The sequence below is a fragment of the Thermobia domestica genome, chromosome 11 (genome assembly GCF_964235325.1).
Source record: "Thermobia domestica chromosome 11, izTheDome1.hap1.1, whole genome shotgun sequence".
NCBI lineage: Eukaryota > Metazoa > Arthropoda > Insecta > Zygentoma > Lepismatidae > Thermobia > Thermobia domestica.
In genome coordinates this window covers 217799188-217814983 of record NC_137464.1, presented here as the reverse complement: position 1 = coordinate 217814983, position 15796 = coordinate 217799188, and the positions used below count along the sequence as shown (strand labels likewise).

Here is a 15796-nt window from a genome sequence, read left to right as displayed (position 1 = left end):
CTTCGCTGACATTACACGAATCAGAAAATCTGTTTAATCCTTTAGTAGTTTTATAGTACTTAGGAATGCCTATTCATAAGCATTATTATTATTATTATTATTATTATTATTATTATTATTATTATTATTTAATCTTATATGCCATTTTCTCTCTCAATTTCTTTGATTACAGAAAGAAAGAAAAAACTAACGTTCGTTTTTATCCAGAACGGATAAGCAGATGTAGTACTATATATATTATATAACTATATATAGGGATGCGTTTCTGTATACTTCTGTATAGAATTTATAACTGTCTCTACACCTGAATATCTCCAAAAATTTAAAATAATAATATTTTTCAAGATTCCACTTTTTTTTTCTGGGATGTATACAGTTTACTGTATTATCCAAGTTACTCTTGCTGTTCTTCGTGAATAAATTATAACATCGTCCAAAAAGTACTAATAATGTGCATGCACATAGCATAATTTCTCGTGTTTAACAATCTGTTCTTCAAACTAACTCACTAACACAATTCTAAAGGATAGGTGATAGGGTGCTCCCCCATCACTAAATCTTCAACTTGTTTATACACTTGGTACTAAAATTCAGAATTATTGTGTTTTATTTATAATTTTAACAACTCAATTAAGTATTTGATTAATTTTCAATTTTAAAATATTAATTTTCTTTACCAAAGAATCGAAGGTTTTCACTTCAACACAGCCTACAAATCTGGAACACATATCCAAAAATATTTAGCTATAAAAAGTATTTCAGCGAAGTTATACAGCACAACAAAATACCAAGTTTTCTGTCATTGTGACAAAATTTACACCGGTAACACACGAAATGTAAGGATTAGATTGACATTCGTTGAAAACATCTAAAAGAATATTAGTAGGATAATTACATAAATCCGGTAATTACTTAAAAGAACAGATTATTGAGACCTTATTAGAATAAGACCAAAGTTACATAGATATTGTTTTTTTTAAATCAAAATAGAAAATTGAATAAAACATGATTTGAGTCTGTTGATGAAAGAAGTAACGATACAGACTACTTACTAATGATATAATCAGTGAAAACTACGAGGAGTTTCCATCAACATGGTCAACAGTAAGATTACTGTGCTGTGACTAGTGTTTCATTTTTTTTTTTTTTTTTTTTTTTTTTTTAAATGCGCGCTTCCATGAGTACCATGAGAGATGATGAGTACCAATAACTACCTAGGGTTCCCCTCAAACGATATCTTCACAAACGTTAACTTAGTTTTACAAGTTCTCTCCTTTACTGGCCCCTAACCGATGTAAACTGCTTTACTTACCCTAACCGATGTAGCTTGCCCAACTCTGTAGGGCTCAGAAAGACCAACTTGTAACTGTGCCATGTGCAATGACGAGTAAAGACACAATACTTCTAGTTTCCCATCATTGTAACTCTGCGGAGGGATTTCATCATCACCTATAAGTGAAAAATATTAGTTATTCTAATATACTTTGATTAATGAAGAATATTTTTCTAAAAGAATTAAAATTTGAAACACAACAAAGAAGAGCAACATCAGTAGTTTTTGGTTTACTTGTGACTGAACAATACGTTAAAAAATTATAACTAATTATCATTACTGCATTTTTCACAAAATTGATTTTAAGATACACTAAATCTGAACTATTATTATTATTTTCTCCTGAACTACAATTTGAATGAAAAGAGTGTATGTATAATAAGTATGTGTGTCTGTAGCCAGGTAAATAAGATGTGCTTGCAGTACTCACTTAAAAGACACTATAGTACTTATATACATAAGAAGTGAATGGAACACACAACTAAAATAAAATATAATACAGTTACATAAAATAGAGAAAAAAAATCTTCCGATTATTTTAGTAGCTAAAGTGCCTGAGACCTTTCGAGGTGAAACGATAGGGAAGTAGGTTCCGAGAGGTATATTAGGGTTAAAGGTACAAATAATAATCGGAAGAAAATTTATGTAAACCTAAAAACAGAATAAACAACAAAGCACAGTGCTAAAAATACTGAGTAAAACGTCATAAAGAATCCTAATTTACTTAATTGTCTTTTTCCCCCCATCAATATTATAGTGGGATACGCAATTTTGTAAAATTTATTCTTTACTTTCTATAGAATGAAAAGTAGAAATTATCATTCAGACAAGAGGAAGCGCTAAAGACAGTCTCATCTGCTCGTGTATTTTTAAAAAAATATTTTGTTTGTTTCTTTAACTTGCATATTTAAGTGAAATTAAAAGAACACGCAAGGTATTTATAATCAGTGTGCTCCCGTAACGTAAACTTATGCACATTTCTAACCGCGTACTCGTTTCTCTATGTCTCTTTTTAAGCATCCAATAATTCTGATTTAAGTACATAATGCTCTGAAGTGAAATGAAATGAAATCTTTACGTCCCACGGTTATGCCGGTTAGGCTAAAGGAGACGGTGATGATAAGAGATGAATGAAATGCTGGAATGAAGAAAGTGGTAGGAAACGGGAAAACCCCGAGAAAACCCACGAGCCCGGTGTTTGTCCACCACAAAGTCCACACGGCGCGAGCTGGGATCGAACCAGGGACCCCAAGTACCGGAGGTGAACGCTCCACCACTGAGCCACCGCGCCCCCACATAAAGCTCTGAAAACAAAAGATTCAGACTTGAAGACAAGAATTAACAAACTCATGAATTTTCTTCTCTCCTCCAAGACCGTAAGAATGCTTGGACAAGGAAAAATCAATCGATGGTTGTGTCGCGCTGGAAGAAAAGAAATGCTCAGGGAGTGTAATATCGTGGATATCAAAGATATAGGACGTTTCTGAATCCTAGTGTCGGTACTCGATTATGCGAGTGATTAAGATGATTTATCGGTATGCGTTTCGACACAAGACAAACCAATAATTTCTAATTTTGCTGTCATCTTTCATTCCTCACAAGGACATAGTTATGAGCGTTTTAGGCCGCCGATTTTTAGTGCCCAGGTTCCAAGACAGGACTAAGCTCCGAATGTCAGGCAAGAAGATTTAACTAGCTCTATAGATGCAGAAAGGATTCGAAGCTATGACCAACCAGTCAGAACTTCTACAGAGCAGAACCAGCATTAGACCCTTTGCTACTCTCCTTCCATGCTAAGTGACTTCCACTGAAAGACGATAGTCCATTTATTTTCGATATTTGTGCTTAGTGAACCTCCCACTGAAGATTAACCTAAAGCCTCTTTGTGGAATTTCTAGTGACGACCATCACTACACAGAAAGTAGCCAAATACAGAGTATATTTGTGTTGCCACTGTTCGGTATTTTTTCATACATGAAGTTTGCTGACTCCTTTTAGCCTTAGATCAAAATTAAGTTTCATGTTCTGGTTAATTAATTGCTATCCTCCGAAAAAAGACCCTAAACTCAGTCATTACGGCCTCACACATCATCGATGGGGAACAGATTGAGTTGGGATAATGCCTTTTTATTTGATTGTACAGTTTGTTCTATTGAATTATCGCGAATCTCCTTTAGATATGATGTAGATTTTAACTATTATCCCAATCATTACTGAAAGTAATTTGTAAGAAAACTGCATATTGATTGGGCCTTTCCTGAGATAGCCTGACCACAATATTGTGACCACTATAACGAGCTGAAATTATTACGAGGAAATATTTTTAGTTTCTATTGTACGGAATGTATTATAGTTTCTCTTAGAGAAGATAATACTTAATAAAGGGATCTGAATATCTGACATCCTTATCTACTAAATTTTTAAATAGTGTTTAGTAAAACTAAATATTACACCGGTGAAAATCATTTAATGGCGCAGACAGATCTTTAAGAACAAAATATTGGAAACAATGCGAATTGATAATAAAGAAAGTGTTTCGAAGTAGCTTTTCTCTAGTATTCAGCACGTTACATACAGTATTGTCAATTTATTCATTTTATAACTAAGTCTAGCCATTTTTACATTCTATTAAGTTCAGCTGTTAGCTATAATTTTGGCTAATTCAGCATTCATAATTTCCAATTTCTAGCCAATTTCACCTAGTGATAGTTGAATAACTTTTTCAATTGAAATGTCTTTAAAAATATGACTAGAAACATCTTGCTGCTTGCATTATTATTTATACTTACATTAGCAATCACAATGTATCTTATTTGTATCATTCTCGTTTAATCGTCTTGGTCCAATCAGGATTCTAGAAATTCCATCTTTTCATAGCTAACTTCAATCCGAATTCAATTTAGGAATAGGTGCTTTTGTTGTATTTTTTACTACAGCTATGTTCTTTTAGTGTTGCCACTGATTAATAATAGCATTTATTTACATCCAATATTATAGAAAGGGTTGAAAAGAAGGAAAAGAATTCAAGAGGTTTGAGCACCTCTTGTCAATTGTGCGAACAAAGTGAATTAAGGATGAAAGAGATTAATTTCAGAATACCACGAAGAATATTGCAGCATGATTTATGTAAACAGTAAAACTATGGAATATTTAGGCTTCTTTACAATTGAATTCTGTTAGCTACCACTTTAACCATAATTACAGAATGTTGGCCATTTTTAGTCAGATTCTGTGCCCCATTTAGCTATATATTGACAGCATCTATTAGCAACACTCATTACATATACAGAATGTGCCGATAATAAATCGACAAACTTCGCACACATGTTCAGAATCTCAATACAAGAAAAATGTTTGTCTGCGTAGGTAACCACCCTACGACCAACTCCAATAATTATCTTAAATTGGCCACAATTGCATACCTAAGCGTTTCTGACCAAAGTCGTAGATAAACTATTTTCTTGTACTGAGGTTCTAAACATGTACGCGAAGTTTGTCGGTTTACTCCCGGAACACCCTGTATATTCGTACCTGAACCAACTCTTGTTTAAATGTTTATATTCGATTAAAAAAATCCTTAGTCAAAATCTTAATTTTTAAAAATACATACTTTTATAACAATAAAAAAACATACCTCCACCCATATTCCATAAATGCACACCTGCACCCCAAGAAGGAATATTTAACACCACTATAGATTCTATGGAAGGCAGATCAATCTTCTTGTCATCCAAATACAATTCAACACGCTTGTCCAAATCACGACAGCCTCGTTCAACCACCTCACGAGTTCCGTATATTAGATATAATAACTATGGATCATAAGAAAATGAATTAATGTTACATGACGTAAGCAGAACTATTGATAAAGCATACCACAAAATGTTAAAGTCGAGAATACGTTCTTCATTTGCGTCTACTTTATCTGACTTATTTTACTCTGAGGTAAAATTTGCTACATTAAGAGTTTTGTTCTAAAACTAAACCAAACCAAACCAAATCACTTGGCGTGACAACCCTTTGTGAGCCTGAGCCGCTCCAATGCCATCTGTTAGCGATCGGTTGAATTAAGTTCAGCTTAGTGACGAACATGTGGTCAGCGCGCTGTGTCGCTCAGGAGCTTTCTAGACCTAGTGGCCGTCTAGAAAGCTCCTGATACGCCTAGTGGCCGTCTAGAAAGCTCCTGATACGCCTAGTGGCCATCTAGAAAGCTCCTGATACGCCTAGTGGCCATCTAGAAAGCTCCTAATACGCCTAGTGGCCATCTAGAAAGCTCCTAATACGCCTAGTGGCCGTCTAGAAAGCTCCTGATACGTCTAGTGGCCGTCTAGAAAGCTCCTGATACGCCTAGTGGCCATCTAGAAAGCTCCTGATACGCCTAGTGGCCATCTAGAAAGCTCCTGATACGCCTAGTGGCCGTTTAGAAAGCTCCTGGTACGCCTAGTGGCCATCTAGAAAGCTCCTGATACGCCTAGTGGCCATCTAGAAAGCTCCTGATACGCCTAGTGGCCATCTAGAAAGTTCCTGATACGCCTAGTGGCCGTTTAGAAAGCTCCTGATACGCCTAGTGGTCGTCTAGAAAGCTCCTGATACCCCTAGAGGCGGTGTCTTTTATTCACATGATTCCCCAGTTTGCGTCACAACGCTGGGTGGACGTCGACGATTGGGAAGCACCGCCCGGTAATCAAACCCGGGGCCACGCAGACGTTAGTCCAACGCTGTAACCACTAGACTATGGTGTTCCCCAGATTTTTGTTCTGCCGATGGAAAAATAGTGGGTGATGCCTCTAAGAGACCAATTTCTGATAGCATTATATATATATATATATATATATATATATATATATATATATATATATATATATATATATATATATACAGTGTTCGTTCGAAGTGGAAAAAGAGCAGAGGCGGTATGTTTTATTACGATTTTGACTTGACATACCGGCTATCTAAATGTTGAAATGCAGTGAGGGTGTGTTGCCTAAAAGATTGCATTTCTACGTATTTACATAATGACAAAACTATTGGAGTGCTTCTCTGTAGTAACGAGGGAGGATATGGAAAGACTTGGAGCCCCTCCAACAACTTCCTGAAAAAAAAAAATAATAATATCTCCTTATGTTGTATCAGAGAATTATACACAAAAATGCTCAAAAACCGAATGAGAAAATTAACAATTCCCTGCGAGAAAGCTCCCGGTCCACCAGTCGACTGTGGGGTATTCCAAACACCCGGAAGGTCGGCTCCCACAGCAGACAACCCCTAAGTCCGCCCATGTTCAAAACACGGCATTTATATGCATTAAGACAAGAAGACATACACACACACACATACATAACAGAGAAACAATTCAATATGGCACATCAAAATATAAACTAGGTGAATTTCTCTGAAGACACCTCATTTTAAAAACAATAGGTAGGAAAAAGCTAAGTGAAATGTCGTAGTTGTCAACCTAAAAATTGTTTCCCCACAAGAATAAAATCTTTTTACACGCAAAGCTATTTGTCAATTACTGTGTATAAAAATGGATTTATTAAAGGTATTTAGCATTTACTTTCCAGTGACGGTATGTGACGGTGATTGTGTTATCCTAGCGATTACACACATGCTTTTCACGGGGCCAGTACTTGTAAATAGTATTTCATTAACAACCCTAGAATGTGGCATGTTAATCCTTCTGAAAAGATAAATAAAGAGAAGTTTATTCTTGTAGCTGAGTTTCCAGGATAACTTTTCCAAACACTGCCCACACGATTTTGTCTATATTTCATTAATAAATATTTTATTAACTGTCTTATAATAAGTCATTCTCTCTCTCTCAAAAAACCTGCTCAGATGATTTTGTTCATAATTCATAAATAAATATTTCAATATGAGAACGATACAAATGGTATAAATCGTTTCGCACAGGGGAGAGTTTTCGAAATTTTCCGAAAACACCTCTTATAATTTTGTTCATATTTCATAAATAAATGTTTCAATAATAGCTGCAGCATTATCTAACTTACGAAATGGAAGCGATAAAGTCTAGGGCGGTGGTTCGTATCACTTATTTCTTTACTGCAGATGACTTCACAACGTTGATGTCCTTTTATTTATGATTAGAAACTCCTATATTTTAGCAAATGTTATTATTCATCCACTTACTACTTTATCATTTGTACTTGCATTAAAAAAAACTTAAAATGACAATTTTATAGCCAGGAATTATATTGATGAATTTCTTAGAAAAACATGTGCCCAAATACACTCTAAACCATGGTACGAGGGCTATTTTTTTTAAAAGTAAGATCCGTCAATAGACACAGCACTAGTAAAAATAATACCATGCATTTTTATTATTTCCTCTGTACACATTAAGCTATTTTTCTACATAGTTACCATGTTCATTTAAACATTTACCATAGCGTTCGACAATTTTTGTATGTTACGTCGTAGAAATCACCCGCCTATGACCGAAGCCAAGTTTCAATCGTTGTTTTCATTTCTTCATCGGTGTCAAATCTCTGAGCAGCACTCATTGCATTCGGCCCGTACCCCTTACATATCTGGTGATGACTTTCCACGGCTGACATATTCCTTGCCGTCAAAAATCGAATCACAGATCTTATTTCATAAGCAGCGGGATGCTCAATTTGGCGAAACATTTCAACTGTTCATATTGAACAAGACACATTTACGCTACGGCTGTAACTGGTGTCGTCTCATGTCCAAGGCATGCTGGGAGATAGGGCTAGTGCGTATTTAGACAGAAACAATAAACATAACCAATAGCCGCAATGAAAACAATAGTTGAAAATTGGCTTCGGTCACAGGCGGGTGATTTCTATGACGTAGGCACACAGAAACTTATCGAACGCTATGATAAATGTCTAAACAAATATGATAACTATGTAGAGAAATTGCTTAGTATGTACAGAGAAAATAACAAAAATGTATGGTACTATCTTTATTAGTTTTGTTTCTATTGACAATCGGACCTTACTTAAAAATACCCCTCGTATTACATTTCCGAACTATGCTATGCATAAGTAATGGAACGCTTATAAAAAGGGCTATGTCGTCGTTCGTTCGTCTGTTGACAGGTATTAGAGCGAAAACATGTGAATAAAAGACCGCAAGAAATAGTTTTTTTAATAAAAAAATCGATTCACTGTTCCAAGAATATATTCCATCTGCCTTTTTAATACTCTAATCAAAGCAAAAGCGGTAGAAATCAACCATTCAGGGCTGGGTTTTGATATTGGTCACAGCACAGCAAAAACTGTAAAGGATAACAAGAGCAGCCTTTAATCGATTTAGCGTCTAAAGAACAGATTCCATTATCCTCTCCTAACACTGAAAGTCGTAGAAATCCATTGCCATTTTTGGTTTCAATATTGATCTCCATACATAAAAAAGGGTAAGGGATAGCGAAAAGTGGCTTCCAGATACGGAAGCGTCCCAAGGACAAGTTTTATCTCAACCATTATCAATCTACTGAAATCGGAAGTGGCAGAAATCGACGATTTCCGGTTTCAACACAGATCGCGATAGTGGAAAACAGTAACAGATAATGAGAAACATCTTTTGATATGGATTCAGTACCCCAAAATGGTTTCCATCTCAGATTTTATTTCTGTATTACAATCAAAAGTTATAGGAATCTACTATTTCAGGTTTTAATTTTGATCTCTAACTCTACGGCTTATGAAACCCAGAGAATCAATGCCCCGTTCACAAAAGTTCTCCATTGATTTCTGTCCTTAGCCAACTGAATTCAGTTTCTACTTTGTACTCATATTTCTGCGAGATCTATCTTAATATTGTCCTCCCATCTATTTCTAGGTCTTCCTAATGATCGTTTTCCGACTGGGTTTCCGTTAAAACTTTGAAAGCATTCCTACTTTCTTCCATTTTGGCTATACGACCTGCCCACCTGTGCCTCCTAGACTTGATCCTGATAATATTTGGTAAATGGTATAAACTATGCAGTTCCTCCTTACGAAGTTGCCGCCATTCCTCTAACGATCAAAACCGGTAAGAGATAGTGAGAAATTGCTTTTTGGTACGCATTTAGCGTTCAAAGAAGAAATTCTATATCGACCTATAAAATTCCCTATTCGAACCAGAAGGTGTTGAAATCAATGACTCCCAGTTTCAACATTGATCGCTATGATAAAAATAACGGTAACAGATAGCGAGAAGTATAAATAAATAAAAAATAAATTCAGTACCTGAAGTAAGGCTTCATCTCTGACTTTATTCCTCTATTGGAACCAGAAGTGACAGAAACTGCTACTATTTCCACTGCAATATTAATTTCCATAAATCGGAAATGATAATACGGTGAAACATTTTTTTTAAATATGGATTTAAAAACCCAAGGATTGATTTCATCTCAGTTCCTATCCTTCTATTTAAAATGGAAGTAGTAAAACTAATACAGCTTCCGGGTCCGATATTGGTTCCTATGGAGTGCTAATTGTAAGAGACAGTGATAAACTGTTTTTGATGTGGATTCAGGATCCGAAGAACACGTTTTATTTTTGACGGTTATCTATCTTTTGCAATTGGAAGTTAAGATATCTACTACTTCCAGTTTCAGTAGTGAATTGATATAATTTGGATGTCTACCATAGTGTCACAATCCGAAACGAATCTCACTTGTATAATACCCCTAAAAATTGTTCTACAGCAATAACGTTTATTCAAATTAAAAATTAGACATTAAATAGGAAATTTTCACAATTCATAATCTTTAACAATTTATTTATTTAAAAAAAAAAAATCATAAGCTAACAATAACCAATTCTTTTTCAAAAAGTCAACAATTAAACAGTTGCCAAGAAATGAGTTTCTCGTGTTACTGTAGTTAGCATTCAATTAATTCAGGTAAGCGGAGTTATTCCCCACTTTTTTTTCTAGTGGCATTGAGGCTAAAAACGTTACTAGGAATAGCTTCCTCACATTATATATATATATATATATATTAGAACTAGCATGAATTTACGTAAATATGCTAGTTTATAACTTGGCTGTTAAGATTACTTAGAGGCAAGAGAGGGAAGGGGAACAGCGCCCTGGAATAAGACCCTCTGCAAAGGAAGCTTCGACAGTTGTTTACCTTAACAGTATCTTCCTCAGGTTCCTTTCCTCTTTGTAATTTGCAGACCATGGTCGCTGAGGACCTATACACACACAATCAACTGGCATCTTCTCAAGTCCGGCAAATTCCCGAAAGATGCCTGAATAGTTAATACACGAATTTCAATCCAGAACCCTGTTCTGAACTAAACAGTTATCTTTACATTTTTCAAATACTGGCATTTAAAACGTTTAACTACTCTTTGTCTTCAGTAGCACAGAAAGCCTTTTTTATAATAATAATAATAATAATAATAATAATAATAATAATAATAATAATAATAATAATAATAATAATAATAATAATAATAATAATAATAATAATACAGTCTCACACAAAAACTAAGTTCTGTGCTGCGGACCCCAAGGTATGGATTAGTTGTATTTTGTTACATAGAATTCAAATTTTGAAACCACAGAATGATCTACTGTATCTTTTTTTTTTTTTTTTTTTTTTTGTTATGGAGTGAAAAATTGGAGCTATTTTGCATAAGGAGGACATACACTTTTCGCTGACAAAACAAAACTGACACGACCAATCGTCCTACGGTTTAGAAATGTGGATTGTATGTAACAAAATACATCGAATCTATACCCTGGGGTATGCTGCACAGACCTTTTATTTTTCTGTATGCATGGCTGTGTAATAATAGATTACTAGATATACAGTGCGTCCCACTACTTTCGAACCCCCCCCCCAAAAAAAAAAAAAAACGTTATAATTTCCGAACAAATGTACATAAGAAAATGAAATTCACAATACACGTACCTTATTTCATGCTAAACACGAGAAAGGGTTGAACAGAAGCGCACACGTCAAAACAAAGACGATAGGTGGCGCCAGGGGAAGTGCTGCTTGGCGTGGTGCGCGTGCGTTAGTGTGACTCGAGTCGCTGCATCGCGAGGATGGTTGAGGAACGCGTGTTCATTGTTAAAAAATATTGGATGTCGTGATCGTATCAGACCACCGAAATCACCAATACATCATTTGGTGAACAAGTTCGAAACAACAGGAACGTTGCTTACGGGACATGGAGGCGCGCGTCCACGGATGTCCGAGGAGACGGTACAGAATGTGCGGCAACGTCTTTTGCAGTCCCCTAAGAAGAGCCTGCGTCGATTATCACAAAAGGTAGGGATGTCAAAGTCAACTGTGCAAAGAGCCGCCAAAAGAGCCAAGCTGTTTCCATATCGCGTTACAGTCGTCCAGGAGTTGAAGACTACAGATTGGGAGAAGCGCGTGATATATTGTCGTTGGTTGCAAGCTGTGTTGCATGACAATCCAGGAATCCTAGACTATACTTGGTTCACAGATGAAACTTGGTTCCATCTCTCCGGTTATGTGAACTAGCAGAATACTCGGGTGCGGGCCGCCGAAAATCCGCATGTGTACCATGAGATTCCAATTCATCCCTTGAAGGTGGGAGTTTGGTGTGCAATTTCCCGACAGCGTATCATTGGACCCATCTTCTTTGAAGATACAGTAAACACACAAGTTTACTTACACATCTTCAGTGAATTTGTGTATCAGTTGGACGATCAAGAACTACGTCGCGGTTATTTCCAACAAGACGTCGCAAATGCCATACTTTCAACGTGGCCATGGCAGAAATTGAGTCCTTTTATGGTGACAGGATAATCTCCATAGGATTGTGGCCTCCAAGATCCCCGGATTTGACACCACCTTATTTCATCTTATGGAGTTTTCTTAAAGTTGTGTCTACAGAAACAACCCACGATCACTGCAAGAGTTGCGAAACAACATTGAGAATGCGATTCATGAGATCACACCGGAGACTCTACATCGGACTTTTCACAATATAGAACGCCGTGTACAAACATGTCTTGACGTCCAGGGAGGACATTTTCAGCACCTGCTGTGACGGTCATGTATTCAGCATGAAAGAAGGTACGTGTATTGTGAATTTCATTTTCCTATGTATATTTGTTCGGAAATTATAACGTTTTTTTCGGGTTCGAAAGCTAGTGGGACGCACTGTATTTCTAAAAATCTAATATATTCTCCAACTTGGATTATCACAGTGACTGCAACATTAATTAATGTTCCTCCGACATACGGAATTCATTTATGTCAAGAAGCCAAAATTTCGACAGAAATTCTGTGCTTCACAGTGACAAATTTAGTGTCAAATACTACAAGAAAATTAGCATTAAACATTTTCATGAATAAGTATTTACGTACATTAAAATAGTTTATTAAATATTTCCCTTACTTACTCTTTCTACCACAAATAATTCAACAATTAAGAATTTTGAAGAATAAGTGCCCAAATTTTTACACCTAATTTCTCTTAAACCATTGGACAATTGTGCCATGTCTTTCAGATTTTTATACTGATTTTTAATGCTGTATCTTGATTACACTTTATGTAGGAAGCTGCCAGCTCATTTTAGATAGTAATAATTGTTCGGTAAGCAAGAAAGCATAATCAAAATAAAAGGCAATAATCATAAACGTCCATCAGAAACAATTTCTCGTTTATACCTAAATCGTGTTTTCACTTGTTCTTATTTTAGTTTGTGTGTGACATATTGCTTGTTAGGGATTAGACTGTGCTCACCAAAACTCGAGGTAAGGATGAAATATAATAATAGTCTTCGTAATACTTAGGAAAGAATCATAATAATTAAACTTGACAGCCAATACATACCTTATTAATAAGCCTGCTACTGAAAATGTAAAACGGAGATTCTCTAGTTCGATGAAAATTCAACGTAACTTGAGCATCTACCCCAATACCTATATAATTGTACATGAACAACACTTTCGAAGGCAAACGAATTCCAAGATGGCGATTCGGTTTTACTTGGATGCACCACCTGCAAACAGAGATCATAAAATTACAGGCAGTCAATGTCAGCTGTAAAAACAAAGACGGTATCATCATTTATCCAAATCTTGGAAGTCCAAGGGCACGATATTTTTTTCTCAATTAATAGCACGTCAAATCAATACAGCAACTCACATTATGGTTATTATTTTTGATGATTATGCTTTATTTTTTGGCAAATTACACTTTGCTATGCTTTATTTTAAATTTGTTCTTAACATAAATAATGAAACACAAATATTATCCTAAATACCTTATTTCTGTCTATTTATTTAATATTTTGTATATCGCAGTTTTCTTCATACTAATAAACTGAAATCAAAGACTGAGACAGTGAAGTAAGTTTGTAAGATAGTATGAAGTTAGATAGGTACACAATGTAAAAAGAACAAAGCAATGCTTAAAAATGGCAATCTAGTGTTCTAGTCATCTCTGTCACTTTCAGTTTCTTCCCCTGCATTACCCTGAGAAAGTTGGTTACTTGAAGTTTTAGGTGAGCCTTAAGATTTTCTTTTTACAGACATGGGGCTTTTAGAATTCAAAATCCAATTAAGCATAGGAAAAGCTTCTCTCACCTTTAGCAGATGAACAATTCTCGGCTGGGTGTGCGGTAACTCAAAAACTTGATTTTGAGATAAATGAAGTTTAAAGTTTGCTGGTCTTTTTATGAACGTACACATAAAATAAATCAGATTCTTTCAATGACTGCATTATTTTACTCTATTATGAAGCTCTTAATGATATTTCACAATATACTAATCTAAGTATCGGTCTTTAGAAAATGTAATCATTTTGTTACATATCCCATTATGAAAAAAAAAAAAAAGACATCATACTTCACTTTACACATTATATTTTTTCTTAATGAATAATAAAAAATTATGACCTAAATCTCACTTATTGTCATACATTACTGTCCGATATGATAGATTTATGTCTTGAAAAAAATTATCTACTATTACAAGAGAAAAACGAAGGACAGAGAATACAACAATGTAGTTATATTTACACCCGTGGTCCTCCTCGTTTTATTTATATTGATATTTCGACTCGCGCGGCAATCATGGTCGCAACTGTTTCTTACCTCCTGCATGCTGGAACTCCTATATTTCGTCATTAAGTACTTGTGAACCGTCCTCCAAATTCCTTCCCCCTATTTTCTCCCTATATGCTACTTCCAATGAAGGAAACATTGGAAATTCCAGCCTGCAAGAGGTAAGAAACGGTTGCGATCATGACTACCGTGCGAGTCGAAATATCAATATAAATAAAAACGAGGCGGACCACGGGTGCAAATGTAAGCACACTGTTACATATTAAGATATACCCTATAGCATCTATCAGTAATTATAAAGTACAGAGAAAATAGGAAATATGCAAATTACATGAATACCAATGAAATTACTACTAACAATAACATCGAATTATAAGTTGGTTGTATATTATTATTGACTTTTTGGGGCAATGTTCTTTTTTTTTTTTACTCTCTTATCTTACTGGGTTATTAGGTAATGTATCTACAAGCTAAAAAAAATCATGAATCTCGAAAAACCGTATTCATGTAAGAAAGGAAAACTAATTGTATGCAGCAATACATTTCGGTCTTTTTCTGCAAACTTACCGGTCCAAGGCCACTTCAGTTGCTTTCTTCAAATTCTCTAAAATGTGCATTGGGTCCACTTCACCTGTATGTTCACTGCCCCAACCCAGAACACGTGACAAGTCATTACCAGTACCTAACGGCAAAATCGACACTGCAGGTGGAAGCTGTAAAGTCACAAAAAACAAAATATACATTAAACTATTCAATAGCTGGTGTACTTTAATAGTGATTACTGGACGTTTTGGGGGTACATTTTATGATCAGTTAGCATTAAAACTTTTCAATAAACATTAGTGTCAAAATAATGGATTAACATGAATTGGATTTATAAGATAAAAAGCACAATATAATATAATATGAACAGCATTATAATTATGAAGTATACAACCTAATATAAGCAGATAATTATTCTTAACGCATTAATAAACACAGTTTCTTTATTTAAATGATTTCATAAGACTGATCCAGATATATACAAGAACAATTTGATTATATGCTGAAACGCGCACACGCGAGTTACAGCGAAGTGCCGAATGTGGCGCATTAGCCTGTATTTTATTCTAAGATGATTCGGTGCGAAGTTTGTGCACCAGTTGTCAATCGGCACTATGAAAGATCTGTAAAACAGTGCTCGGACAATCACTGTCGTAAAGATGTGTTGAGATGCCATGGTGACTCATTACACACGACGAAGACAGCCATTAAACGTCACACACAAAAAGTATATCTGGAATACAAATCAATCAAAATGACAAATACTGTACTGTGAATAACTAATCAAGAGGACCTACAACAAAATAAGAAAGCAACGAGTAGCAGTGTGGTTCAATCAACTGCTGAGACTGTCATTCATCAACGTCTACTTACAATGAATCT

General features: G+C 35.3%; 1 protein-coding gene across 1 annotated transcript in view; it reads right to left on the bottom strand.

Annotated features, from left to right (window-relative positions):
- Positions 1–15796, bottom strand: part of Dgkepsilon (diacylglycerol kinase epsilon) — a 47989-nt gene that overhangs the window by 4831 nt on the left and 27362 nt on the right. The window contains exons 7-10 of the mRNA XM_081731635.1: positions 14939–15084; positions 13138–13306; positions 4968–5145; positions 1313–1449 (exon numbers count right to left, since the gene is read on the bottom strand). Of these exons, the coding sequence (XP_081587761.1) occupies positions 1313–1449; positions 4968–5145; positions 13138–13306; positions 14939–15084 (630 nt within the window). The remainder of the gene's footprint in view (positions 1–1312; positions 1450–4967; positions 5146–13137; positions 13307–14938; positions 15085–15796) is intronic.